The 27,324-nt window shown below is 39.2% G+C and overlaps 1 protein-coding gene across 10 annotated transcripts in view; it reads right to left on the reverse strand.

Annotated features, from left to right (window-relative positions):
- IPCEF1 (interaction protein for cytohesin exchange factors 1) overlaps positions 1-27,324 on the reverse strand; it is a 180,556-nt gene that overhangs the window by 36,084 nt on the left and 117,148 nt on the right. For all 10 annotated transcript variants that reach the window (XM_058735729.1, XM_058735739.1, XM_058735734.1 and 7 more), the window contains 4 exons: positions 10,902-10,975; positions 9,310-9,381; positions 4,019-4,077; positions 2,587-2,675 (listed from right to left, as the gene is read on the reverse strand). In XM_058735729.1, the coding sequence (XP_058591712.1) occupies positions 2,587-2,675; positions 4,019-4,077; positions 9,310-9,381; positions 10,902-10,975 (294 nt within the window). The remainder of the gene's footprint in view (positions 1-2,586; positions 2,676-4,018; positions 4,078-9,309; positions 9,382-10,901; positions 10,976-27,324) is intronic.

The following is a 27,324-nucleotide window of genomic DNA, read 5'->3' on the forward strand; positions in this document are numbered from 1 at the left end:
GCCTATGCCAGACTGAGCCAAAACAAAATGAGTTGATTCATGCTCTGGATCAAAGTTACCATGAAATTTTTGAATTTTCATCTGTTTAAATAAAAAGCTTAAATGGTATTTTAACCAAGTGTCTTGCATGTCTGTTTTTCAGAAACAAGAGGAAACAAAAACAAAATCTGCCTGGAAAATATGTGAACAGGAGGAACATATTCTGTTTCTAAGGAAAATAAAATCTAACTGTTCAACATTTATCTATTTCCAATATATTTCTTCATAAAAAAAAAATGTTAGCCTTAGTGGCCTTCCAGAAAATGCTCAACTTAAAACTGTAAGAAATACTATTTGATTGAGGGCTCAGAAAATTCTAAAGACTTCCCACTTCAACGACCTCGCTTTCTGGCAGCCCCCTCTGCACCCCTTCATTTCTTTGTTTTGAAACAAGCATTCTCTGCGTTTCTACTATAACATCAAGACCATCATTGTGTAATGCAATGGAGTCCTGATCCCTCATCTACGAAGACAATCTGGTTGTTTTTACTTCCATCAAGGCGAGTTCTAGATGGTTGACAATGCTCTTAGTAATCTGTGATGCTAGTGTGCCACTATAAAAATGAAAATCACAGTATTTTAGAACTGAAATAAATCATGTCAGAGTCATATGTGGGGGGGACAGTAGGAGGCAGAGAGAATTTCAGGAAGAGAAGGTTGGAGGACCAGCCAAATTACCGTGTGTTACAGGTTAAAATAGGAAAGAGAGAGAAGGCTGAATAGGCAGAGATAGACAGACAGAGACAGAAAGAAGAGAGACTGAAGCAGAGAGAAACTAAACAAATATACATGCTACTCTGTTAAACCAGAAAGCCACAGCTATTTAGTCTTTTCCAAATTTAGAAAGTGATTTTAAAAGAAGAGAAAGACGGCACTAAGGAAAAGTGATGAATATGTTAACATAGGATATATTGTAAGTCTTGTTCAGAAATCAGTCTAAATTTTACCCAAGTGTAAATTTATTTATATCTTGCTTAATTTTAGCTAGCCCTATTTCATAGAAATTTTAAGAAACATACTCATTCAACAAATACTTCTTTCTGGACTTGGTTGTTAGCCAAATAAACTAGAAAAGGGACCACAATTCTCCACTGACAGTAGGTGAAAACCATAGAAGTCATTATTTAAAAGCTATTTAATAGCCTACATCCAGAAACTGGCAAGATACAAATAAAGATGAAAACTTCATCACACAACATAGAAAATTCTGGCAAAAGAGGTCTGGCAAGTGAAGGAGAGGCTGTAATCTATCAGCACCTATAATTACTTGGGTGCATGGATGGACAAGTGCAGTAGTAAGGTGGAAAGAGCATATGCTATAAAGCTAGACAGACCAGGGCTCCCATCTCAGGTGCTCCGTATACTGCAAATGTGACCAGGTCATTCTACTTCTCTGAACCTCGGTTTCCTCATCCATGAAATGAAGATAACAATATCTACTTCCTCATGACCTAGCAATAGGAAGCAATTTTTAAAATCGGAAACAAAAGCACAAACCACAACAGAAATAATGGATAAACCTGACACACTGAAATCAAGAATATCTGTCTATGAAAAGAAACCATGAAACAGAGTCAAAAAGAAAAAAAAGCCATGTAGCAGAAAAGGAGATGTGCCTTACTTCTAACTAAGGACCAATATATAGAATAATAAAGAAACTTTATAAATACAAAATAGTAATAGTAAGACAGCTAAAACTGTACTGAAGATTTTAACAGACTAAACAGAAAATCCAAAAGGCCAACAGATATGAAGAGATGCTTGGCCTCATTAGTAATGAGTGAAATGCTGATTAAATAATACTACTTTTCAGGATTATTTGAAGGGTAAATATATTTAATGCATCTACTTCAGTCCTGCCACATGATAGTTAGAAGAACCATAAATAAACCTCCTCAAAGATCCCTGCTTGAATCCTTCTAGGGGCCATCAATACAATGCCAATGAGCATCCAAATACAAAGCAGCATGACATAGTTTTAACATCCACTAATAACCTGAACTTATGTTGGATGCTTCCAAAGATAAGAATCAAACTTGAACTTCTCTCTAGTGAATACACAGAATCATTCCATGTGCAGATTGAATGCACTGACCCCACTCCTGGCCTCCTGAGACCTTTCTGAATCCAGCTTTCTCTTCATCTAGTCTTCATCCTTTTTATGTTCATTTCACATGGATATAGTGCATGCACCCAGGACAGGCACTTTTCTTCTTTCCGAAGACCAGAAGGGTATAAATAAACATTACAGAACAAATAAATCTTTGCAAGCTTTGGCCCATCACCTAGACGCCCTTTGCATTACCATGAGTCCTGTCAGCATGACACATCTGTGGGTCACACAAAAATCCACTGAGTTTGTCATACCTGGGGGGTGCTATGGAGAAGGCTCCAGATCAGCACCCCGAGAACAGTACTTGCTCTTTGGCAGGCACTTGAATTTAGCCCATTCTTAAAATTTACCGGTCAAAGTACATTCTACGCAACGGGAAGAACGACATCCACACATTTCATCATGACCAACAGACTAATCACGCTGGTACGTACCAAAGGAGAGAAAGTCTCCGCAGAATAAGGAGGGGGTGGTGTCTCCACAGCTATTTCAGGGTCTTCCTGTTCACTCTCACTGTAGCATTCTATACAAAAATGAAAATGCTTAATGTTTCAACACTGTTGTCACCGATTCCAAAATGCATGAGCAGAGGTTTTTTTCCATCTGGCTATTGCAATTCCAATCGATTCAGAAAGGACTCATCTACTGAGCTACCTGGTGCCAGGGGATTACATAAGAGGGGAAAACACGAACAGCCATGTTAGGATTTCTGCCCTTAAGAGGGTCCAATACATAGGAAGAGGACTGGCCATAGCTGTCCTCAATAATTCCTCAAAAGACGCGTTGAGTCATATACTAAGCGTAAAATCAGTAGTGAGTAATTTTGATCATGGGAGCCATAATGAGCTAGAAAGGGCTGGATAAGTAAACCATCAATGGTGCACACAGAGTAATGGGAATACCATGTGGAGGGTGCAGGCTAAACCAAGTATATGGAGTTCTCAGGGATGTGGTGAAAATCAAAGCTGAAAGTTTGCATGAGGCCGTATCACAGAAAGCCTTACATACCAGAATTAAGGAGAAGGTTTTCATGTAGTGATTTTTCTCCTCACAATTTATAAACGCACTTCAAATATACAATGGGTATTTATGTCATGGAAAAGAGGACCAAGGAGATGGTTAGGATACTGATTTCACACTCTTATGTTGTAGTTCTTTATTGTTTTAAATCAAGTTGCCGCTTTCCCATTTCTGAATTTAAGCTTTTGTAATTTTTGTTATCCAAGGATACAACTCCCTACATTTCAACTGCCAAGTTTTATATGGTCTAAGCGTTTCAGAAATAGTATCAACTCTGTGACCCTGACACCTACAGCTTCCCTCTTCCCAATACTCAGGAGTAATTTCATCATTAAGAAGATTTCAACTCCTGTAGCTTTTGAACCCAGAGAGCTACAGACGGAGCTAAAAATATGGCCTGTGTCCCCATCTGACATTCAGGTTCCTAGCACAAACTTAGAGTAATTAGCCTCAGCACACACCTGGTGGAAATATTAAAACATCTGAGAGGAAATAGTGGGATGAAAGTTATCCGTCTAGATCATGACAAGATCATGTCTCTGAGTAAGAATTCAGTGAGTGGGGCAATAAAACATTTGCATTGGCAGCTGTTGGAGATGTCAGCGAAGCCTACAGCTGCTAACGTGTGGGTGAAGTGTAAAAAGCATTCTTAGCCAGCATGGGAAGCTCTATTCCATGTTGGTGCGTCCGTGTGAATACGTCTGCCTCAACAAATTTTCAGATGATTTTAAATGCCAAAGTAGGTTTCATTAGGACAAGACTATGCACAGAACTTGACATTGTATTTCCATTCTATCTCATCCAAATATTCTTGCTAAATTTTCAGAAATTTAAAACAGAACATACCTTCATCCTTTGTAACAGTTTCATGATGGATTACAGCTAATCCAAGCTTGTTTAACCACCTAAAATTCAAATAGCAAATAAATGCTTGACCAAAGACACTGGTCCCCTACCTATCTACCTTCCTCCTAGACCCTGAAGGAACATCTTGTGCCAGACATTATAATGCAACTGTCATAATTTACAGTCAGTCTAAACATTTGCAGAAACAGTTTAAGTCTTTAGATTGAAACCTATAGCCTCAATATTTTCCTTACCCAGGGCATTCTTTGTAAGGCAAGAAACAAGATGGCCCATTATCCAGCTGGCTAATGTGGGCAACTACATTAAATATTCTAAATATATAAACAAATATAACTTTTGCCATTGTGCATTTGAAATTTTTAGCAACCATCAAAACCCGTATCAAGCGCCTGGGTGGCTCAGTGGGTTAATCTTCCATCTTTGGCTCAGGTCATGATCTCATAGTTCGTGAGTTCAAGCCCCATGTAGGGCTCCGTGCTGACAGCTCAGAGCCTGGAGCCTGCTTCAGATTCTGTGTCTCCCTCGCTCTCTCTGCCCCTCCCCCACTCACACTCTGTCTCTCTCTCCTTCAAAAACAAATAAACATTAAAAAATGTAAAAACAAAACCTGTAGCATTGAATTTAGTTAAATTGACCATTAAAGTTCCATCTCTATAATTCTTAAAGTGTAATTTTATTCCACACAAAAATAAAGGAAGAAACAAAAGATGATCCATTTTCAAGCCAGGATTTTTATATTACTCAATAAAAGATCTGGCCAGAGTTTGACAGGCATTCCTAAGCTGGGGAAATTTCTAATTCCTTGAAAAATTTTATATTAGGCAAAAATTGACCACGTCCTATCTTCTTATCGACTTATCATTTTACTGGCAATAAATTTCAACAAAACGTCAATAATAAAAATAGAACTAGATAAACCTTCAGGAACTCAAACTTGGCTCATGATTTCAGGCCACTGGAGGTCCATCTCAAGGGGTTAGCCAGGAACATACTATATGACACAAATTCTTAAAAGTCACAAAATGGGTCAACTTCGTATGTTCCTAGCTATCTAACCTTCTATTTAAAGGGAAAATATTACTTTAGGGTAGTGATAATATGATTGATTTCCCAGTTGTTCCCAGTCTCCTAGATGTTTAGAAAGTATTCCATATTTTACATTCACATCTTTTTTGGAGAAACCAGTGCACTCGATAGAGGCTTAAGTCAACCAATATCAACGAAATAACAGCAAGAATGTGGTGCACTTACTGACTCACTCTTGCTTTCCTTTCTTCTAGTCCTGTACTGCCTCGTGACTATTCAGCATGCTACACCCCCACCATTGCTTCAACACCACACACTCCCAAGTCTGCAAATTTCAACAAATTAGGAATCCTTACCCAACCCTCCATCTGCCATGGTCTTGCCATATTTATTTTCTATTGACAGGAAATATATAAATTTGATTTTTAGAAACAAATAAAATAGGCCTTTCTATAAGAAGGAAGCTGAACTTTCGCCTCATTTAAGAGCCCCTTGGACACCATGAAAGACATGAGTTCTTCAATGGCCACTTAAAACCAGACTGATACACAGGCCCAGATCAGGCCACAGGAACCACAAAGTGTTCATCAAGACCTGATAGAATAATAAACAACCAAAAAAAAACCCAAAAAACAAAAAAAAACAGTAAATCACAGAAAAAAACACAAATGGCTAATAAAGAAATAGAAAAAACTTATCAGCCTCAATAGTATTTTGGGAAATGCACATTCAAACACGGGAAAATATTCACCACCAGACTGGCAAAACTTTAAAATGCCATCGATTTCCAGAATTTAGGAGGAAACATTCTGATCCTTTGTTGAGTTGAACATCAAAATTGAGACAGTCGATTTTAAGCAGGCAATTTGATGATACTAATCAAAATGTAAATATCCACACCCTGAACCCAACAATTTTAATTATAAATGTCTATCCTGAAGACTACAAATAGATGTTGAAGAATGTTAACTCAGTAAGATTTGCAATGGCAAAAAGAAAAAACACTGATACAATATAATCATCTATTAATAGGAAAATGGATAAAGTATGGCAGTAATTTCATCATTAAAATCAATGTTATAAATGAAGGTAACAAAGGCTTTGTGATGACCTGGAAAAATCCTAACATTGTTAATTAAAAAAAAACAAGTACAAAACAATATGATCAGCCAGATTCAATGTACTTTTAAAACTATATATTTGTACATGTACACAAATTGGTATGCAAAGAAAAGCATCAGGAAAGATATAGGTCAGTCATACTGTTTAAAGTGGTTAATCCTGGGGACAGAAATTGAATTGGAGGGTGAAGGTGGGGGTATGGGAAGGATTTCACTTTACATCCTTCTGTATTATAGAATTTTTTACAAGAATATATCTTAGGTGTCATCTAACTAAAGAAACATTTTAAAGTACACTTTTAAAAACTGGTCAGGCAAACCACAATGAATGTAATGGCTCACTTTTAAAATACCAACATAAACTATTCTTAGTTTATACCGGATTTCATAATTGTATACTGATCCTCTCCCCCCCTCCAAAAAAAAGCATCTAAAAGTGAAAAAGATAAATTTTTTTAACATATCAAGACAAAAATAGTTTTGAGCTCAGAATGCCTGAAAAGGCATTTCTAAGTTCCTTTCCAGAACACAGAAACACAGAAATATGGCAAAACACACGAATATTGACAATAAAGATTCCTCTCAGCACTTACCCAAAACTCATGTCCTTTTAATTGCCGTCATTAGCTACTTGCTATGGAAAACGTGATTGTTTAGAATCTTATTTGACTGTTTTCCTTCTAGAACCCACTGGCTTCCCGTATCTCCTTTGCTAAGAACGTTTTTTAAAAACATCAAGGCAGTAAGAAAATTTCTATTTGTGGCTAAATAGATGGATGCACAAAAAGACTTATATTTACATAAATGAAGATGACAGATGTTTCCTGGGAGTTTGTTGTATATTAACTTGATGTGTTGGAGGAGCACAAGTGTTAAGAAATTGATATACAAAACAAGAAGGTTCTTCCCACAAACACTGTCTGAGAAAGGCAGCTACCAACCAGTCTTGGTTTAGAAACCAACTCGTCCATGACCCTAATTACTTACCCCTGTGCTTGTAAATTGAGGGTCCCTGCAGAACACAGCGTTTCTATTAAACATAATTACCTTTGCCTTCATCGTCCCTGAGCGAAATGTCACCACCCAAAAATGCAGTTTCCCAAGGAAGCAAACTTCTAAAACAGGACGCTGGTCTCCGCACGCGTCCAGATTCTCCACTCCCTCCCCCAGATTCTCTGCATCTCACAAAGAAATACCCAGCTACAGTATTTACTGGCTTAAACTGGCCATATCAGTAAGTAAGGGTGCTCTTCAGGTGCCGCTGTGGAAAAAAAATCTTTAAATGCCATGTGCATAATCTTGTGGGAGAAGAGCGTTAACGTGGAGGCCCAAAGAGATTCCACACTGATGGCTATTAATGCCACCAGAGGCCAGAAAGAACCACTGGGGATTAATCAATGGCTCAGCTCCAGACTGACCCTCAGTATCATGGGGCTCCAAGTACTGCTGGGTAAGACGTTAAGCCTTTCACACACCACTGACACACCTAAGGCTTGCTAATCAGTAGGATTTAGTTACCAATACAAATAAAAAGAGAAATAAAGAGCTTTGTGAGGTTTTTTTATCTTCTTGTGGGCATCTGCTTTTCTCCTTCTCAGGCGCTTGGGAAAGCTAGGCGGAGAAAGCTAAAATCAGAGGGTAGAAACAAACGTCTCTCTTCATTTAAGTAAATACAAGTCTTGTCTGAAAGAATTAATTTGTCAATTCCTTGCCTTGCTATTTAACATGGGCTTTCCCAAAGGTCTATAAAGAGCCATTCTGCCTTCATCTGAAGGTTGTGGCAGCAGCTTAGGGAACAGGTGAGAATGTTTCTATAGATGAGCCTGCCAGGGATATCCCGCAAGAAGGGCGTGTGTGTGTGTGTGTGTGTGTGTGTGTGTGTGTGTGTGTGTGTGTATTTGTGTGTGTGCGCGCGCGCACGTATGCTTAACATTTGGTGAAAAGCAGCCTTTTTTCTTTAGGTTTCTAGAGCAAGAGGGTGAAGAGAAATTATATAGAGCAGATTGCTCAAAAAATCATTATGTATAACTAAACAAAACAGATTAAACCATAAGCTCTTTGAATGAATTATGTATGTATTCTTTTAATTCTCTTGCTCAGGATCTGCTGCAATGGGACATATAGTAGGTATTCCATTGACACATTTTATTAGTTATGTAAAGGTAATAAGGAACACAGAATTCTGAGAATAGGGCTTAAGTTAAATAGAAGGCCCACTGATGCCTCAAGCACCTCAAGTATATATAGCCTCATTCAATTAGCAGCCATTGTGATCACAGCATAATCTAAACCAGTAGGGGATGGAGTGGGGCTGGTAGTCCTCAATGCATATATTCCACTTATTTAAACAGAAAAAAAAACAGGAAATGGTGTCAGAGATATAAAATGTTATGTTAGATGTACTCCGAGCAAGGACACTTTGCAAAATTTTCAGGCTAGAACATGCTTAGTGATAAGCACGGGATCATGATGATAATCACACAGCTCATAAGAAATGTTATAGATATTTTTCACATAGAATTCTAAAAGCTGTGAGATCGGTCACAGTACTTTTAAGACTTTATCGCCGTGATGCTGATTCTCACTGTAACATTTTCTTATAATGACTTCTGTCTTTTCCTTTCTCAACTTAGTGGTTCCCTCTGAAGAATCTTATTACTTCTTCCTAAAATAGCCATTTTGATATATGTGGTTCTCCGAAACGCTTCCAAGTCAGGGAAGAAAGCAAGAACACTTTAAGTGCCAAGGAAATTAATTTTTAAAGCAGCAGAAATAAATAAAACAAGAATTAATATGAACATAGGCTTAAAATTTGAACACCTGGGGCGCCTGGGTGGCTCAGTCGGTTGAGCGTCCGACTTCAGCTCAGGTCACGATCTCGCGGTCCGTGGGTTCGAGCCCCGCATCAGGCTCTGGGCTGATGGCTCAGAGCCTGGAGCCTGCTTCCCATTCTGTGTCTCCCTCTCTCTCTGCCCCTCCCCCGTTCACACTCTGTCTCTCTCTGTCTCAAAAATAAATAAACGTTAAAAAAAAATTTTTTTTTAAATAAAAAAAAAAATTCGAACACCTGACCAAAGAAATCTATTCCCATAAAGATTGGATTTAGCAATTTTCTCTACTTACACACTCATTTCCTGTGTATTTTCAGCTGCAAAATAAAAGGTCTTGATTTGTGGATGGCTGATCTTAAAAGCACTTGAAGGGGGGAAAGCACAGAAACATTAAGAAAAAATTAGTGTAGTTGTCAATGGGTTTGAAATGAAATTAAATATAAATATGGTCAATTCATCTGCTTTCTTTGTAAATTCGCAAAAAATAATTTAATTACATTAAGTGCCCACTGTCTAACCTCTTTCATGTAGAGAGCAGAGAATTAATTTATCATGTTGAAATATCCAGAATGGGACTGAGTCTTGGCCAGCCCATAGTTTCTATCTAAAACATACGGGCATATTCTTTTATTTTTGATTGCTAACTGCTTTGCTATAAAGACAATAAATTAAAATTTACAGTCTTAGAAGTGTCACTTCAAAATACTCAGATCAACTCCTTAAAGCAAAATACTTAATTCAAATTCGATCAAATACATACAAGAATTTTATACATAATAATCAAGTACAGAACTTCTATACTGTGACAACACATCAAAAATCTTAACCCAAGCCACCATCTTTGGGTAAAAGAAAAATATAAGGTATATTTTTCCAGTTTAAAAGAAAAGTATAAAACATTGGAGATCAGCAAACAATGAAATATATCCCCTTTACCATTAGACCGGAAGTCCTGCAGTAGAGGCCAGGGTTTGGGTAAATAACCAGTTCAGTCAAAACCACGAGAATCAACACGACCTCATGTATCACTGGATACGTGCAGCAAGACGAGACTGGCAGGGCTTAAAGCTAATAATTTTATTCATTTTCTTAGAAAAATCTAGTCAATTGCCACCACTTGTAACATAGGTCAGTAGGGAAATGCTTTTTCTGATAAGACAGAAAAAGATGTCAAAGGTAGGATAAGGAATAAGAACAAGAAAAAGGTGAAGGGGGCACATTTGCAAAATGCATTGGGATGCTACCACGGAAAAAGCACGTGGACGGGAGCATGGTTAGCTGGTCTGGAGCCAGCTCTCCTGTAATCTAGGCAAGCCCTGACTCTGTGCTGTTCCCTTGTCAGCACAACAAGGACCATAAGCTGGTGACTTTCTTGGTTCCTGTCTGTTCTCAATCTTTTGGACTTAAATTATATTAGGGTACAATCCCAAAGTCGAAAATATCTCAGAGAATTCAAAATCCAGGATGCCAATGTGAAGAACTAAGAAAAAGAAACTGCTCTTGGGATCATTATCTGCAGCTCTGGCCAGTCCTGTTGATCTGGTCATTCTCTTTAGAAAGACAAAATCTTGACATTTGATCTCCCAGCTAAACCTGGATGGGAGCTTGTTTTTCATTCCATCTCCAACACAGGTGTCAAAAACATGCCGTGCCAAAGCTCTGTGGGGTTTTAAAATCCATCTGTTCCACAAAATGAAATTCCAGACAACAAGGGGTTAAAAGCTTAGACCACTGTTTAGGATGCCAACCCATGAAATTCAAAATTCTCAAGACATTGGGTGTTACCGTTGCTAACTTCCAAGTCACCACATCACTCGAGAAATGAAAATTATTAAAGGAAGTTACTCTGGTTCAGAGTCTTATAGGAAATGACAGACAACTTACTGCTTTTTCTTGCATTCAGAAGCTCTCTCCACAGTGAAATCGGGCAGGTTGACAAATCCATCGGCCTTCTCTGCCTGAGAAAAACACATACAACAGATACAAATAAATGCATCAATCCTAGTAAGTTTATGGAGATCACATACATTGAATAGAGATCGTATAAATGCAAAGAAAGGCAATCAAAAGATACCTCCCTAAATCAGCACTGGACTTACCCAGATACATATTTTATGAGAGAAAGTAATATTCTCTTGGTAAGTCATTGCAAATTGTTCCACGAGAAGTAACATGATACAGCTTAGGTATGGCCAACGTATGGCATGCACAGGACCTCGCCCACCCCTTTCCCGTCTTCCTGGAAAATGCCAGCTAACCAGTCAGAGCTCCACTCCCTGCTGAGTTAGTAGGCATCCCAGTAAGCCAGTTCTCAAACTCCAGTAAGCCACAAGCACAGAAGGTAGAACGTAATTAGCATTCTAGCTTATGGGGGACAGAGGCCTGACTTGGGAGTTAGCAAACCGGGCTTCATATCATGGAGCTACGACTCACTGGTGGTTCTAAGACTTAAAGAAGCTCAGATAAATAAAACGCTTAACAGTTACTCAACAAACATTAGTTCCTCTCCCATGTCTATAGGCTGTTCCACAGAATTAAACCACAGAGCCATTCCTTGGAAAATCTCAGTTCGGTAATCCATTCTTAGGAGGCCTTTCTACAAAGGAAAGACTGCAGGAAAAAAAATGGCCCTTCTGAACATTGCCTGAATGTCACCTCCAAACACCAAAAATCGTATACGACACGTAATTATTGTTCCACCTCTCTGAGAATTTGTTAATCTCTATGAACAAACTGTAACAACAATAGGAAGCTAGACTGCTGGTCCCAGATGGATCCCACATCTTCTTCCATCTATGCTCATATCTCTGAGTACGGAAATACAGTCCACAAGATTAATCGTAAGTCAATCAGTGCTTATTGGCAGAGAAGTAAAAAACTTGATTTTGAAAATCCAATCTTAAATGTAAAAATCCACTAGCTATTAACTTATTAGCACCATGGTTCCTCCCCCTTCATTTTATCATCCTGCACCTTTCCTTTATCTGCAACCAGAGTGCAGCTCCTACTTTTTCTTCGGCAACATGAAACTGTGAAACATTTGAACCTCTGCCTATCCAACCTTCCCGCTCCTACAGGAGTTAATCTATCCAAACTCTCTGCTTGAAATGTTTTCATATAAGCCTCAAAACTCAATTCTAAAGGGAAATTCCTTCTTATCAAATGATGTATATATTTTTTCCATTCAGATTATCTCTTGTTTTTAATGCTTATTTATTTATTTCTGAGAGAGACAGAGTGATGAAGGGGCGGAGAGAGAGGGAGACAGAATCCCAAGCAGGCTCCGGGCTGTCTGCGCAGAGCCCAACGCGGGGCTCGAACTCACAAACCATGAGATCATGACCTGAGCCAAAACCAAGTCAGAAGCTTCACTGACTGAGCTACCCAGGCATCCCTCAACTTATTGATCTCTTCATGAACTGTGTGCTTACCAGATGATGGTTTCACCAATCCTATCTCAAAAAGAATGCAAAGTACTTAAAAAACAGAGAGTGTAGATCAACTGTTTCTACAATCCACAACGCTTCCTGTGAACTCTCATCAGCATTATATAAAAGTATAATTTTGGAAAATTGTTAGGCTCCAGCAATAAACATATATATGTGTTTAGTGTGTGTGTGTGTGTGTGTGTGTGTGTGTGTATGTGTATGTATATATACGTATATATATATATATATATATATATATACGTATATATACATATACACGTATACGTATATACATACATGTCCTCCACAGAAACATTACTCACAGTAGCCAGAAGACAGAAACAGTCCCATCAACAGAGGAAGAAACAAACCGCAGTATAGCCACAGAATGGAATACGACGCAACTGTAAAGCCCTGATACATGCCACACACAAAGCATCACACGTTATACGATTCCGTTTACATGAAATATCCAGAATCGATAAATCCAGAGACAAAACACAGATGAGTGGTTGCCAGGGGCTGGAGAAAGTGGGGAATAGACAGAAACTGCTTAATGGGTACGGGTTTTCCTTTCGGTGGGTTGAAAACGTTCGCAACTAGACAGAGGTGGGGGTTGCGCAATATCTTCAATGCACCTAATGCCACTGAATGCCTCATTTTAAAATGGATCCTCTTATGTGAACTTCACCTCAATTTAAAAACCATAACCTACATTAGGCGGAAGTATTTCCATGCTGATTTCTATAATGGCTTTAGAAAGAAAACCACCTGCATTCTCCATTTGTTTCTATTTCCTCCCCTCATTCACTTCTACACCCGCTGTTCCCCAGAAGCTAGAGTTGCATGAACCCCCGGTGACTTTCATGCCGATAAGTCCCATCAAACTTTCGTGGTCCTCACTCAACTGAACTCTAGTAATTGATCCTAAAGCTCACAGTTTCCCTCTAGAAATGCCTCATTTCTTGCTCTTCTGACAACATATTCCTGCTGCTCCCCTTCTCCACCAACTCTCTGTGCTCGCTTTCCTGAGGTCCTTTTCTCCTGCCTGTGTCTTAAATGGCAGTGTTCCCCAGACTTGTGACCACAAACCTAATCCCTTCTCGTTCCAGTACCCTCTGTGGGGGCACCACAGATACCACCATGACTGCACATACCCCCATGGTACACACACATTCAAAATCCATACCTCAAGGGGCGCCTGGCTGGCTCAGTCGGTAGAGCATGCGACTGTTAATCTCAGGGTCATGAGTTCAAGCCCCACACTGGGGGTGGAACCTACTTAAAATAAAATTTTAAACAATTCCAAATCAAAATCTATACGTCAAACTGGGATTTAATCCTGAGCTCCACTCCCAGAGATCCAACTGCCTAGCATAACTGTCCACACACAGGCTCCCGATTATAGACTGAACATTTGTATCCGCCAACCCCAAATTCTAATTTTGAAGCTCTAAGCCCCAGTGTAACGGCATTTGGAGGTGGGGGCCTTTGGGTTTGTTTTTTTTTTTTAACGTTTATTTATTTTTGAGACAGAGAGAGACAGAGCATGAACGGGGGAGGGGCAGAGAGAGAGGGAGACACAGAATCTGAAACAGGCTCCAGGCTCTGAGAGGTCAGCACAGAGCCCGACGCGGGGCTCGAACTCGCATACCACGAGATCGTGACCTGAGCCGAAGTCGGACACGCTCAACCGACTGAGCCACCCAGGCGCCGGCCTTTGGGTTTTAAATGAAGTCTTGAGGATAAGTACCCCCATGATGAGATTAAGCCCTTATAAAAAGAGGAAGAGACCAGTGCCCCCCACCCTCCAAGTAACGTTACAGCAAACAAAGCAGGCATCTACAATCCAGGAAGAAGGCCCTCACCAGACACAGAGCCTATCAGCATCTTGATCTTAGACTTCCCAGCCTCAGAACCATGGGGAGTAAATGACTGCTGTTTAAGCCACCCGTTGAAGGCATTGTGTCATAGCCGTACAAACTAAGACACTCCCAAGAGTGACAAATCCAACACCAAACTTATCACTTTATGCCACAAAACACCTGGTCCTCTTTCTCCTGTGTTCTCTACCTCACTGGATGATACCACTTTCCATCCTGATGTCAAAAAGGGAAATGGGGGACACATCGTTGATCCCCTTCTCAGCCTGTGTGCAAGTAATCACTGAGATGTACCACCTCACCGCTGCCTCTGTCCCAGCTCTTCTGTGCCTGCATCACCTCGCTCCTTCCTCCGCTCACCACCAATTCTCACCTCACTTACCGCGAAGTCTCGCAAACCACCCTCCCTCCCTCCACTTCTATCCTTTCCCCTCATTTGGTGTCCAAATCACAGTCACAGCAAGTCTTGACTTGCTGTCACTTCTCTCATTAAAGTCCTGCACAGTTCCCAGTGGCTCTTAGACAAAGTCCGAGTGCCTCAGCAAGAGGAGGAGAGACCGTCATGATCAAGGCCTGCTTAATGACACAATTTCATCTCCTCCAATGTCCCTGGCCCCTGACTCTACCAAATTAAACAAACAATTCAAACAAAGAACCATACTTCCATTTGAGCTGAATTAGAATTGGCCTCCAATTTATGGCATTGTTATTCTCTAGGCAATTTATTTTTGGCACAAAGAGCCCATCTTAGATAATAATACAAAGTCAATCAACGAAAACCAAAATATATATGTGTGTGTGTGTGTGTGTGTGTGTGTGTGTGTGTGTATATATATATATATATATATATAGTAATACTGTAATATATATTGTAATAAATACTGTAATATGTGTGTGTGCATATATATGTGTATATGTATATATGTATATGTATATGTATATATATACATATACATATATATATAGTAAATTTTCAATTAGGTGGATTTTTTTTTCCTGCACAACTGAAATGGCTTAGTCCTTCAGCTAAGACCGAAATGAATTTGAGTAAAAGATACCTTTGTGTTTCCTCAGTAAGTCCTTCATTAGCAAAAGCAGCTTTCCATTGTACTGAAGACACTCAAGCTGTATTCAGAAATCACAGATAACTGTGTCAGAAACTGCCTTTGCTTATTTGACTTGCAAAAATGCCTTAAAAATGACAATCACTTTGGGAAAATCCTAAAGGAATGACAGTTTTCTCCTCTTCCTCCTCCTTCTCCTCCTCCTACCCCTTCACATCCCTTGTTCCTTGTTACATTAACCAAAATAACTGTCTCAAACGTATCCTTCCTCCTCAGTAACGCCTAACTTTCCAAAAAGTTACTTGAAAGTTCTGCATTGGTACCTGCAATTTTCCCTCTGTGTCCGAACGTAATAAAATCTTCTCTTGCCAGAGCCATCAAATCATCCTCTGGCCATTGTGCAACCTTGCCTCACCAAGTGTATCTTAAATTCTGGAGTGAGACAAGGCTTTTCAATTTCTGGTCTGCTGTTCAACAATCTCAAAGGCGTTCTTCCTCACATGTGAGTCCATCCACGTTCCCAGCAACTCTGATCTTGTTCATCCCAGTGGGATCTCATCTGTAGGTGCTGTATGAGGCAGCATTACACACACAGTTTTATGAAATCTGTTCATGTTACGCATTCATTTATCCAACAAATATTTAAGTACCTTCTTTGGGTCAGGTACTGTGGCAGAGATTTAGGATATATCCATGGATGAAACAGACAGAGATCTCTACCATTGAGGGGAAAAGAGACAGTAGTTCAACAAATAAACACATAACCCATTGCAGGCAATAACTGCAGTGGAAAAAAGAAGAGTTGATCAGAGCAAAGGGGTTCTGGCTGTAAGCAGGACAGGCTACCCTTCTGCTTTAAGACTTACAATCCCTTCCAAGCTCACTCCCCTGGATACAGCACCACAAATCAATTCAGCTCTGACCTTCTCCAAAACCTTTCCCTGTTCCTCTAAGCCTGGAATTGGTACTCTCCTCTTTGTGCCAAGGGTAGGCTTTACTTCCAGACTTCTCTTACTGTAGTTAGTTATCCGGTTAGATCTCTGTTTCTCCCGTAGACTATGATTATTTCTCGAAGGAAATAATCTTGTCATTTATTGTCATATCATTAATACTCAGGACAACATCGGCATTCAATACATGTGAAAGAAAGGAAGAAAGAAAGAAAGAAAGAAAGAAAGAAAGAAAGAAAGAAAGAAAGAAAGAAAGAAAGAAAGAAAGGATCACTCTCTTTTTCCTCTGGCAATAAAAAAAGTGCTAAAATGAGATGCAGAAGACACTTTGGAAAACTGTTCAGCAATTTCTAAAAAACACAAACATATAATTACCATAGTACCCAGCAATTCCATTCCCAGGTATCTACACAAGAGAATTGAAAGCTTATGCCCACGCAAAGATTTGCATGCAAATATTTATAGCTGCATTATTCCCACAAGCCAAAAACTGGAAACAATTTAAATATCTACCAACTGGTAAATAGTGTGGTATATTCATACAATGGAATATTGTTTAGTGAACTATCAACATGCGCTGAAACATGGATGAAACTTGAAAACATTGTGCTGAGTGAAAGCCAGATAAAAGAAGTCACATATTACGTATGATTCCTCTATATTAACTGTAGAGAAAAGGTAACCTATGGAGTCAGCAAGGAAAATAGCGGGGTTGCCTGGAGTTGGGGGTGAAAATGAAGATTAACTGTAAGTGGGCATGAAGGATTTGATGGATATCATGAAAACCGTTTAAAACTGATCCTTATAATGGCTTCATCACTCAGTGCACTTACCAAAAATTACTGGATTGTAAATTTTAATAGGGTGAATTTTATGATTTGTAGAATATATTCCAATAGAACTTTAAAATATATTTTAAATATATAAGATCCAGGGGCATCTGGGTGGGTCAGTCAGTTAAGCATCCAACTGTGGCTCAGGTCACGGTCTCACCATTCATGGGTTCCAGCCCCGTATTGGGCTCTGTGCTAACAGAGCCTGGTGCCTGTTTTGGATTCTGTGTCTCCCTCTCCCTCTGCCCCTCCCCTGCTTGCACTCTGTCTCTTTTTCTCTCTCTCAAAAATAAACATTAAAAGAAAATTAAAGTATATATATATATATATATATGTATACATATATATACATATATATGTATACATATATACATACATATACATATATACACATACATATATAATCATATATACACATACATATATACATGCATATACATACATACATATATATACATATATATGTACATATACATATACATACATACACGTATATATATACATATATGTATGTGTATATATGATTCAAAGAAAGCTTGGGAAAATATAAAACCTCTTTGGGTTATCAGTAAGACTTGAAAGAATGTAAAATATGAGGTCTCAGATGCTCCCACTGGTGACTCAATATGGCTTGTTCAAATTTGAGACACAATTGGTTTAATATTTCCTGCATTCTGTGGTTTAAACTAAACCGTGGCTTCCATTTTGGACTACAGGAATTTTAGAGACAAAGATATTTTATATAGAATTTGCCACACTTCAGACATATTTTTGAAAGTTAATTAAAATACGACATCAAGTTTTAATATTTAAATGCAAACATCAGTGTCCATTCCCAGCGATAATGTTTGGCTTTCATTCTACTAATACGTTGCAAAATACACAAAATTATTTTATAAGTATCTACATATATCTGAAAGGTACAAAGGTAGACCTAGAAAAATAAGACTGATATATATATATTCCAAAGACTAAGTAGGCTAAAGAAGACAAAACCAGAAACAAAGGATATGTGTGATATAGGAAATTGTTACATATTTCATAGTTAAAAATAAAAAGTATAATTATCTCTCTATTCTCAGTGGAATCATAGTTCTCTGATTCTAAGAAACCTGATTTTTTTATACTTCAAATAATGCTGAAATCAAGAGGCATTTTAGAATCATTATATATTTTTTGGGGGCGCCTGGGTGGCGCAGTCGGTTGAGCGGCCGACTTCAGCCAGGTCACGATCTCGCGGTCCGTGAGTTCGAGCCCCGCGTCAGGCTCTGGGCCGATGGCTCGGAGCCTGGAGCCTGTTTCCGATTCTGTGTCTCCCTCTCTCTCTGCCCCTCCCCCGTTCATGCTCTGTCTCTCTCTGTCCCAAAAATAAAAAAAAAATAAATAAAAAAAAAAAAACGTTGAAAAAAAAGAATCATTATATATTTTTAGTGCTGCATTTTCCCCCAAAACCTGATATTAAATATATTGTAGGTCTTAAAATGAATAGAATTTTAAATTTGAGGGGAAAATAGTTTAAAAAACAAAACATATATTTCTTTGTAAGACACCTTTCTGTGTACATGTGAATATGGATTTAACGTTCTTGCAATTACATGAAATAAACATAGTGAGGGGGTTGCCTGGGTGGCTCAGTCAGTTAAGCATTTGACTCTTGATTTCGGCTCAGGTCATGATCTCAGGGTTGTTAGAGAGAGCCCCATCTCAGGGTTTAAGATTAAGATTAATGTTTAAGATTCTCTCTCTCCCCTTCCCTCTGCCCCTCCCTGCTTCCCAGCCCCCCAATAAACAAACAAACGTAAGTGAGATTACCCAATGAATACCAGAATCAGGAGAAGCTGCAAAAACTCCATTGTCTCCAGATAAACTTGTGGTTTGCTCAGTTCTGCCGAGAAACCCCCAACATGCTGGAAACAGGCAGGGTCTAAGCTCTAAGAGCCATCCTTTCTCACATGATCTTAAACACTTGTTACTAAGTCCTCACAGATCACACACACTTGTGACCCCTACAGAAATCTGAATTATATTCTCTGAAATACAAACTTATAGGGAAGAAAAGAGAATGTACAATCAATGGGGAAAACTCTAGTTTTACAGAGAACAATCATTCTCATACATGGTGCAGGATGGAACCCAATGGAAGGAAACTGGGCAGTAACTAGCAAAAATGCATTTGCCCTTTGACCCAGAAATCCAACTTCTAGGACCTGTCCTAAATATAAATACGTGTAATAACATGTGCATTGCAACATTATTTGCCATGGCAAAAGAATCCAAATGTGTAGCATCAGCAGACCCTTGAATAAACTACAGCATCCACATGCAGCGAGTAACTATAAAACACGGCATATATACATATAGAGTAACCTCCCAGGCACAGTAAGAGAAAAATAAGATACAGGACAGTAGATATAATACGCAAATTATATGTACAAAAAGAGATCGGATATGCCTCCGCACACATACTTGGTTGTATTTGTGAAGGAGACCATGGGGGAAGTGCAAACATAAAAGAAAGGAGAAAAGAGGGTAGAGAAATAGGAACGGGAACAAGATTTATCTGTTTGTAATTTGTTTTACAATCTTGACTTTGGAATGAAGTCAATGATTTACATTTTTCAAAAACTAAAAAAAAAAAAAAAAAAAAGAAGCAATCCATAAAATTAAAAACAAATAGAAGCAAATGAACGTAACGGGTTACGACATGGCGATGTCGCCCCACACAAGTCATAACTACTCCCAGAGACCTTACAGCACAGAATTTTGACTGTACGTCGTTGGTGGAATACAGGCTGAGGACTTTTAGGAGCAACATCGTTATTTTTTTAGACAGTTTTAGTAGTTTTTTACGGCTTTCCTCCCCACGGAAAAGAATTGCAAGCAACCTAAAGGCCCCCTCGTTGTCTGCCTGCCTGCGCTACAGGCCAGGATGCTGCTTTGTTCTGATAAGCAACTCATCTCCCTCTTCCTTTCAGAAAAGGAAATGCGTGTACATTCTGCAAATATACCTGGACCTGCGGGCAGACAGCTGAGCTTATTAGCACTGGGCCGTGACAAGCCCTGCAAGGAAGCAAGAAAAAATGATGTTTGCCTTTGTTTTGTCTTCCTCTCTCCTAGATATCAGAAGCAGGCCTGACAGTGATAAGGCCTGAAATCCGTTAAGAAACATGATAAACTTGAGAAACATCTAACAATAGCTAACGCTTACTGAGTGCTAAGCATGGGTCATTGAGGTTCTATCATCTTAGCCTTCAGGGGAAATTAATCATATCTCAGCCCCAGAATTCATGAAACTGATCCATTTTTTAACCTTGACACCAAACTAGATTGGCATCATAAAACAGGAAAGTTATGGAGCTCTTTGACATTAAAGAAACAGAACTCAGACCGGAACCCAGAAATCGGTTAAATAATTCTAAGACCAAATGGTCTCATCCAGGCACTAACATAGAAGAGTATCTACAGTCATTGGACAGCACAGAAGAACAACCCTAGATTTGGAATCAGTATATTTCAATGCAGGGACACCCAGGTGGCTCAGCAGTTAAGTGTCTGACATCATCTCACGGTTCATGAGTTCAAGCCCCACGTCGGACTCTGTGCTGACAGCTCAGAGCCCGGAGCCTGCTTCAGATTCTGTGTCTCCTCTCTCTCTCTCTCTCTCTCTCTCTCTCTCTCTCTCTCTCTCTCTCTGCCTCTCTCCCACTCATGCGCTGTCTCTCTCTCTCTCTCTCTCTCTCAAAAACAAGTAAACATTAAAAAATATTTTTTTTTTAATTTTTTTTTTCAACGTTTTTTATTTATTTTTGGGACAGAGAGAGACAGAGCATGAACGGGGGAGGGGCAGAGAGAGAGGGAGACACAGAATCGGAAACAGGCTCCAGGCTCCGAGCCATCAGCCCAGAGCCTGACGCGGGGCTCGAACTCACGGACCGCGAGATCGTGACCTGGCTGAAGTCGGACGCTTAACCGACTGCGCCACCCAGGCGCCCCTAAAAAAGATTTTTTTTAAAGAATATTTCACTGCAAGCCCCTTACTGTGTGATCTTAATCAGAGCACTCAGGCCAGTGTCCACACAGGGAAAAAGCAGATATAACCAGCATCTTGAGACAAACTAGACTTAACATGGATGCATGTGGTACTCTAAAATTGTTAACGTTATAAAAAATTTAGGATTTTATTGACATCAATTACAAGGAACCAATCGTAAGAATGGGGGAAAGGAATAGAAAGAAAAGAGAAAGAACGAAGAAAAAGATGAAGGAAAAGAAAAAAAGATGAAGAAAAGAAAAAGACGAAGTAAAGTAAGTTTTTATTCTGTCCATTGTCAGTGGAGCCCTCTGAAGAGCTGTTTCTATGTCTCAGCTCTCTTGTCGTCTTTGCACGAGATTAATCGCTGTAAAAAATATTTTAAGTTTTTTGGACAACAATTATAAAGCTGGCAAGCTCACTATATCCTTCACACGTTACCTAGCGCATGTTTTTGTTCAAATAGTGTTGCATTTGAGATTATCTAACGTTATGAGTAGAATGAGATTTTGATCCAAAGAGATTCTCCTTACAAATGCCTAGGAATAGATATGCCACATAGAAAGTATTAAGCAAAAGCTTTTATTTTTTTTTAACTTTTTTTTTAACGTTTATTTACTTTTGAGACAGAGAGAGACAGAGCATAAACGGAGGAGGGTCAGAGATAGAGAGAGGGAGACACAGAATCTGAAACAGGCTCCAGGCTCTGAGCCGTCAGCACAGAGCCTGATGCGGGGCTCGAACTCACGAGCCGTGAGATCATGACCTGAGCCGAAGTTGGACGCTTAACTGACTGAGCCACCCAGATGCCCCTAAGCAAAACCTTTTAACTAATAAATAGCAAAGCACAATTTCCTACAGAATCCACACGTTCCTGACATTAATTATAAAAATGGACTGAAGGTGCTGCTGGGGATAATAATCACGATGGTTCTGAGGGTTCTGAGGCTCCAGCACGGGGGAGAAAAAGACACCTGAAGGAAGCAGACCACTTGTAGTGATGCCGCCCCTAAACCCGCCACCCACCTCCCATCCTTACCACCAGGCCAGACCAGCCAGACTTCTACTAACAGCACCTGCACCTCTTTGTGGGTGAGCTTCTCAACCTGCCAGATTCCACTTCTCCACCTGTGCGGAGGTGCTCAGCACTCACTGGCCCCAAGATGAGCCCTCAAGCAATGACTGACGGGACTTGATATTTAAATACCCCAGCTCCCTGCCCCTTGGGAGGGAAACCCTGCGGTACATGTTTTCCAAAGGCTCTCAGGGTTCCCTAGCACAGTTGGGCCTCAGCTCCCCACAGTCATAATTTGCCTGTGAAGGAGAATTTCTTTAGCTAATTTTCTACCCATTCTCACTTCCCCATTCCCTTTCCAAGTATTTCTGGTTTCACTTCCTAAATACACTACTTGTACCCAAATCCTCTTCTCAGGGTCTGTTTCTGGAACACCTCAACCAAGATGCCATTTCTCTCACAGAAATGTATCTCCTCATGGTTCCTACTCATGAATAGCACAACTCCTCACACCATAATCTTCCTCATTATTTCCTCCTAAGTATCAACCAAGGCCGTGACTACCTCACTATCACATTAGGTCATATTTAAGCGGTGACCAAGAAGTGACTGGCATCCTATTCTATGATTTGTAAATCAGCTCTACTCATTAGTCATTTTTGGTATTCTTCCATTCTCTTTCTATGGAATCATATTTTATATGAAATTAAGTTACTAGCAAACTTTCTGGTAGTCTGACATAAGATAGTCCTTGCTTTCTGAAACATCATTTCCAGAAACAATTAAGATGGAAACCTCACAATGCAAAAGAGTCTTGTGTCACTGTTCTCTGTAATATAAAATCCTGAGTACACAAGGCCCTTGGTGATCTGGTTCTGTCCAATATCATCTCCCAACTATTGTTTTAGAAACTTTAAAACCCTAGAGATAATTTTCACCTACACAGTGTTGGTGAAAGAAAGAAAGAAAGAAAGAAAGAAAGAAAGAAAGAAAGAAAGAAAGAAAGAAAGAAAGAAAGAAAGAAAGAAAGAGAGAAAGAAACAGAAAGAAATAAAAGAGAAAGAAGAAAGAAAGAAAAAGAAAGAAGGAAAGAAAGACAGGTGGGAGGGAGGGAGGGAAGGGGAAGAGACAGTGAGAAAGCTGGAGGGAGGGAGGAAGGAAAATAAAGCACTAAATAGGAAGGAAAGGTTTCAAATAAATAGGAATAAACTTGATGAAATCTCACTATTACAGAATAAATTGCATATCTTGCTACCTAATAAACTTTATCTACCATCCATTGTTAGAGCAGGAGTGGGGGAAGAGTAAAGAATACCATTTAGGAAAATTAAAAATCTGATGCATTCTCTTTCAATATTAGAAATTTAGGAGAAATAAAAAATAAAGTTATTTCTTTTAGAATCCCAGTATAATACATAATCTTGTCTTCACACAATGTATATGAAATCGTCCAATAGTTCATGAGACTTCAAATATCTTCAAATCGTTTTCACGAGTTTCATGAGTGCCACTAAGGTATGACTCAACCCCAACAAAAATGGGAAAAGACATTTCTCCAAAGACGATGCACAAATGCCCAAAAACACATGAAAGGACGCTCAGGGTTAATAATCGTTAGAGAAATGCAAACCCAAACCCCAATGAGATAATACCTCACCACATTAGAATGGCTACTATCAAAAAAATACAAATAAAAAAACTAACAGAAAATAACAAGTGTTATTTAGGATGTGGAAAAATTAGAACGCTTGTACCCTTTTGGGGTAAATATAAAATGGTGCAGCCTCTATGGCAAACATAACGGCAGTTCCTCAAAAACTTAAAAATAGAATTACCACATGACCCAGCAATGCCACTCCTGGGCCCATAACAAAAACGAAAACAAAAACAAAAGAAAAAAACAGTCGAAAGCAGGGTTTCAAACAGATATTGCACACTAATGTTCATCGCAGCATTAGTCACAATGGGCAAAAGGTGGGCACGACCCAAAGTGTCCATCAACAGATAGGAATGTATAAAAAAAAAATGTGGTCTGCACATACAAGGAATGTTATTCATCCTTAGAAAGAAGGAAAATCTGACCCACACTACCACACGGATGGACCTTGAAGAACACTGAGTGAAATAAACCAGACCCAAAAGGGCAAACACTGTGTGATTCCACTCACGCGAGGTACTTGGGATAGCCAAATTCACACAGAGAAGATAGAATGGTGACTGTCAGGGATGCAGGAGGGAAGAAATGGGGAGTTAACTGTTTAATAAGTACAGAGTTTTGGTTTCATAAGACAAAGAGAGTTCCAGAGACTGTTGTACAATAATGTGAATATACTTCTTGCCACTGACCTATATCCTCAAAAGCGGTTAATGGGAAATTTCACGTTACATGTATTTCATTACAAGTTTTCAAAAATAAAAAATAATTTTTTAAATTTTTTTTTGTTTTTTATTTTAAAGAGAGAATGAGTGAGTGGGGGAGGGGCAGAAAGAGAGAGGGAGGGAGAATCTTAAGCAGGCTCCAAGGTCAGCGTGGAGCCAGCCCCAGGTGGGACTCAGATCTCATTCATGACTGTGAGATCATGACCTGAGCCAAAATCAGGAGCTGGATGCTTAACCGACTGAGCCACCCAGGTGCCCCAAAAATAAAAAAATAAATTTAAAACATTTTTCAAGATACTACTGCAACGCTCATTATTAAAGGATAAAAATTGTCAAGGATGAAAATGCATTTACGACAGTAATTTTTTTAAGACTGAAAGTTCGAAAATCGTGGCTAACGTGCTGTTAGCGAGCATCATCTCTTTCACAGGTAAGAGCCATCCATGTATGCATCTGCTACAGAGATAAGGAAGAGGGCAGGCAGTTTGCCTAAAGCCTTAAGTAGCCGCAGCAGCAGGGGAGAAACTGTCCTCCTGATTCTGAACACAGGGATCATCTTTGACCCTACCACATTATTTCCTGATGTCTTTTTCGAAGACATTGTTTCAAACATAGTCTCCTGAATTCTGGCTCCTTTAAAAAATATTCAGTGCTTTTGGTGGTGGTGGTGTTTATCATTCCCACTGCATAGTTTCCTTTTGAAATGTTCTTGAAACACGCTCTATGGGAGGCCAAACACAGCAGCACAATGACAAATGTGTTCATCGGTTAGCTTTTCTGTAGAAGCAGGTGGGCCCTTGGCCCTTAAAAAAGCTTGCTCCAGAGGGATGATGAATCAGCAAATAATGACTTCGCAGGAAAATCCTCAGCTCTAACCAAAAGTTCAGTTCATCCCATGGGCCACGTGGCATTCTATTGCTTGGGAAATGTGCACAGAAAGCCTCACCACAAAATCACGGGTTCCCTGAATTCTTCCAGGTCAGGAACTACGGAGCTGAAGACTCCTCCAGGGCTTTCTGGTGCACTTCCCTGTTTCATAGCTTAAAATCAACCTTTACACAGGGTTATTAGGTGCATGTTTCAGAACCTCTAGCACAGGATAGGCCATTCTTGCCAAAAGAAACCACTTCTGGAGTCTAAAAACCCTTAGCGCAATTCTTCTGCACAGTATCATGTGAGCACATTTCACCTTATGCATACATAAAATTGTGTTTCTTTGTGTATTGCCTTGATTTTTTTCTATTGTTTTCAGGTACATTTGATCTTCTCAAAGTTGCTCTGAACTATGTAAAGATATTGTTCTTGGTCAGATTACGCTTGTAAGAAAATGGATGCATAGAGACTTACATCCCTGAGCCAGGGATACTCAATTTGTAAGGAACTACAAGACTAGAATGCAGGTGCTATTTCTCCTTTATACCATGTGGGTGAAATCCACCTTCCTGCCTGCTTGCTTAAAAGGATTTGTAAGTTAGGGGGCGCCTGGGTAGCTCAGTCAGTTGAGTGTCCGACTCTTGATTTCTGCTCAGGTCGTGATCTCACGGTCATGAGATCCGGACCCACGTGGGGCTCCACACTGAGCATGGAGCCTGCTTAAGATTCTCTCTCTCCGTCTGCCCCTCTTCCCCACTTGTACTCTCCCTGTCTCTCTCTCTAAAATAAAAAGAATGTGTAAGTTATATACACATACACAGATCAATATATTTATACACACATAGCAACAATATGTATACACACACTAATAGTTATACAAACATACATATATTCATACATGTAAGTTAAGTATGTGTCACTTTATTTTTAAGTTAGTGTATGTGTGCTTATGTATTCTATCATCTGTTAGCAATTTTAAGAAATTTTAGAATAAAAGGAATTTCTGGTTTTGAAGTCTATAGATTGATAATTAAACTATGGTATAACTATGTGGTATAAATAACTTTGGTATTACACATACATAACTATATGTACTACACACATAGCTATTAGAAATGATATATATGTGTTGATGTGAAAATATATTGATAATATATTGGTTAGTGAGAAAATCAAGTTACAAAAAAATACATAGTATTTTATTTTTGGAAAACGTAGAAGAAAATGGGAATATACACACCAAAATGTTTACAGTGATCACATCAAGCTGGTAAGACTGTGATTCATTTAAATAAATAAGTGATCAGAATTCATTGACTTCTTTCTGTTTGCCACATCTTATTTTTTTTATTTTGCTTAATTTTATTTTCTAATTTTTGTAAATGAACGCATCATTATTTTATACGATTTTCAAGCACTTTCAAAATTAAATTTCCAACAAGCAAGAAAATAGATTCTACCAAAAAAAGATAAAGTAAAACAGAAAGAAGGTGTGGAAACACCAGCAAAAGCACAGTGCCCTGCTCACCATGGCCCTGAATGCACATGCCAGTCACTGCTGTGAGCCTAGAGGACTGTCCTCTCCTACAGCCCAACCTACGTCATTCACTCTGACATCCTCTTCCAAATCAGCAGTGACGGAGCATTTCACTGCCTCCTGAGAACAAGATAATAGAAACAAAGGATTTCATAGTCTTGGTGTTTCACAATTGATTATGTAAAGTTTGGAAAGATTTTAAAGAAAAATAGTATTGGCAATATAAGCCACTGTTGTCACCGGTTATGAATTTAGCAACAAGAAATTATTGAAAACAGCCTGACCCAACTATAAACTGAGCTGATCATAAAGCTT

Source organism: Neofelis nebulosa, chromosome 6 (genome assembly GCF_028018385.1).
Source record: "Neofelis nebulosa isolate mNeoNeb1 chromosome 6, mNeoNeb1.pri, whole genome shotgun sequence".
Taxonomy (NCBI): Eukaryota; Metazoa; Chordata; class Mammalia; order Carnivora; family Felidae; genus Neofelis; species Neofelis nebulosa.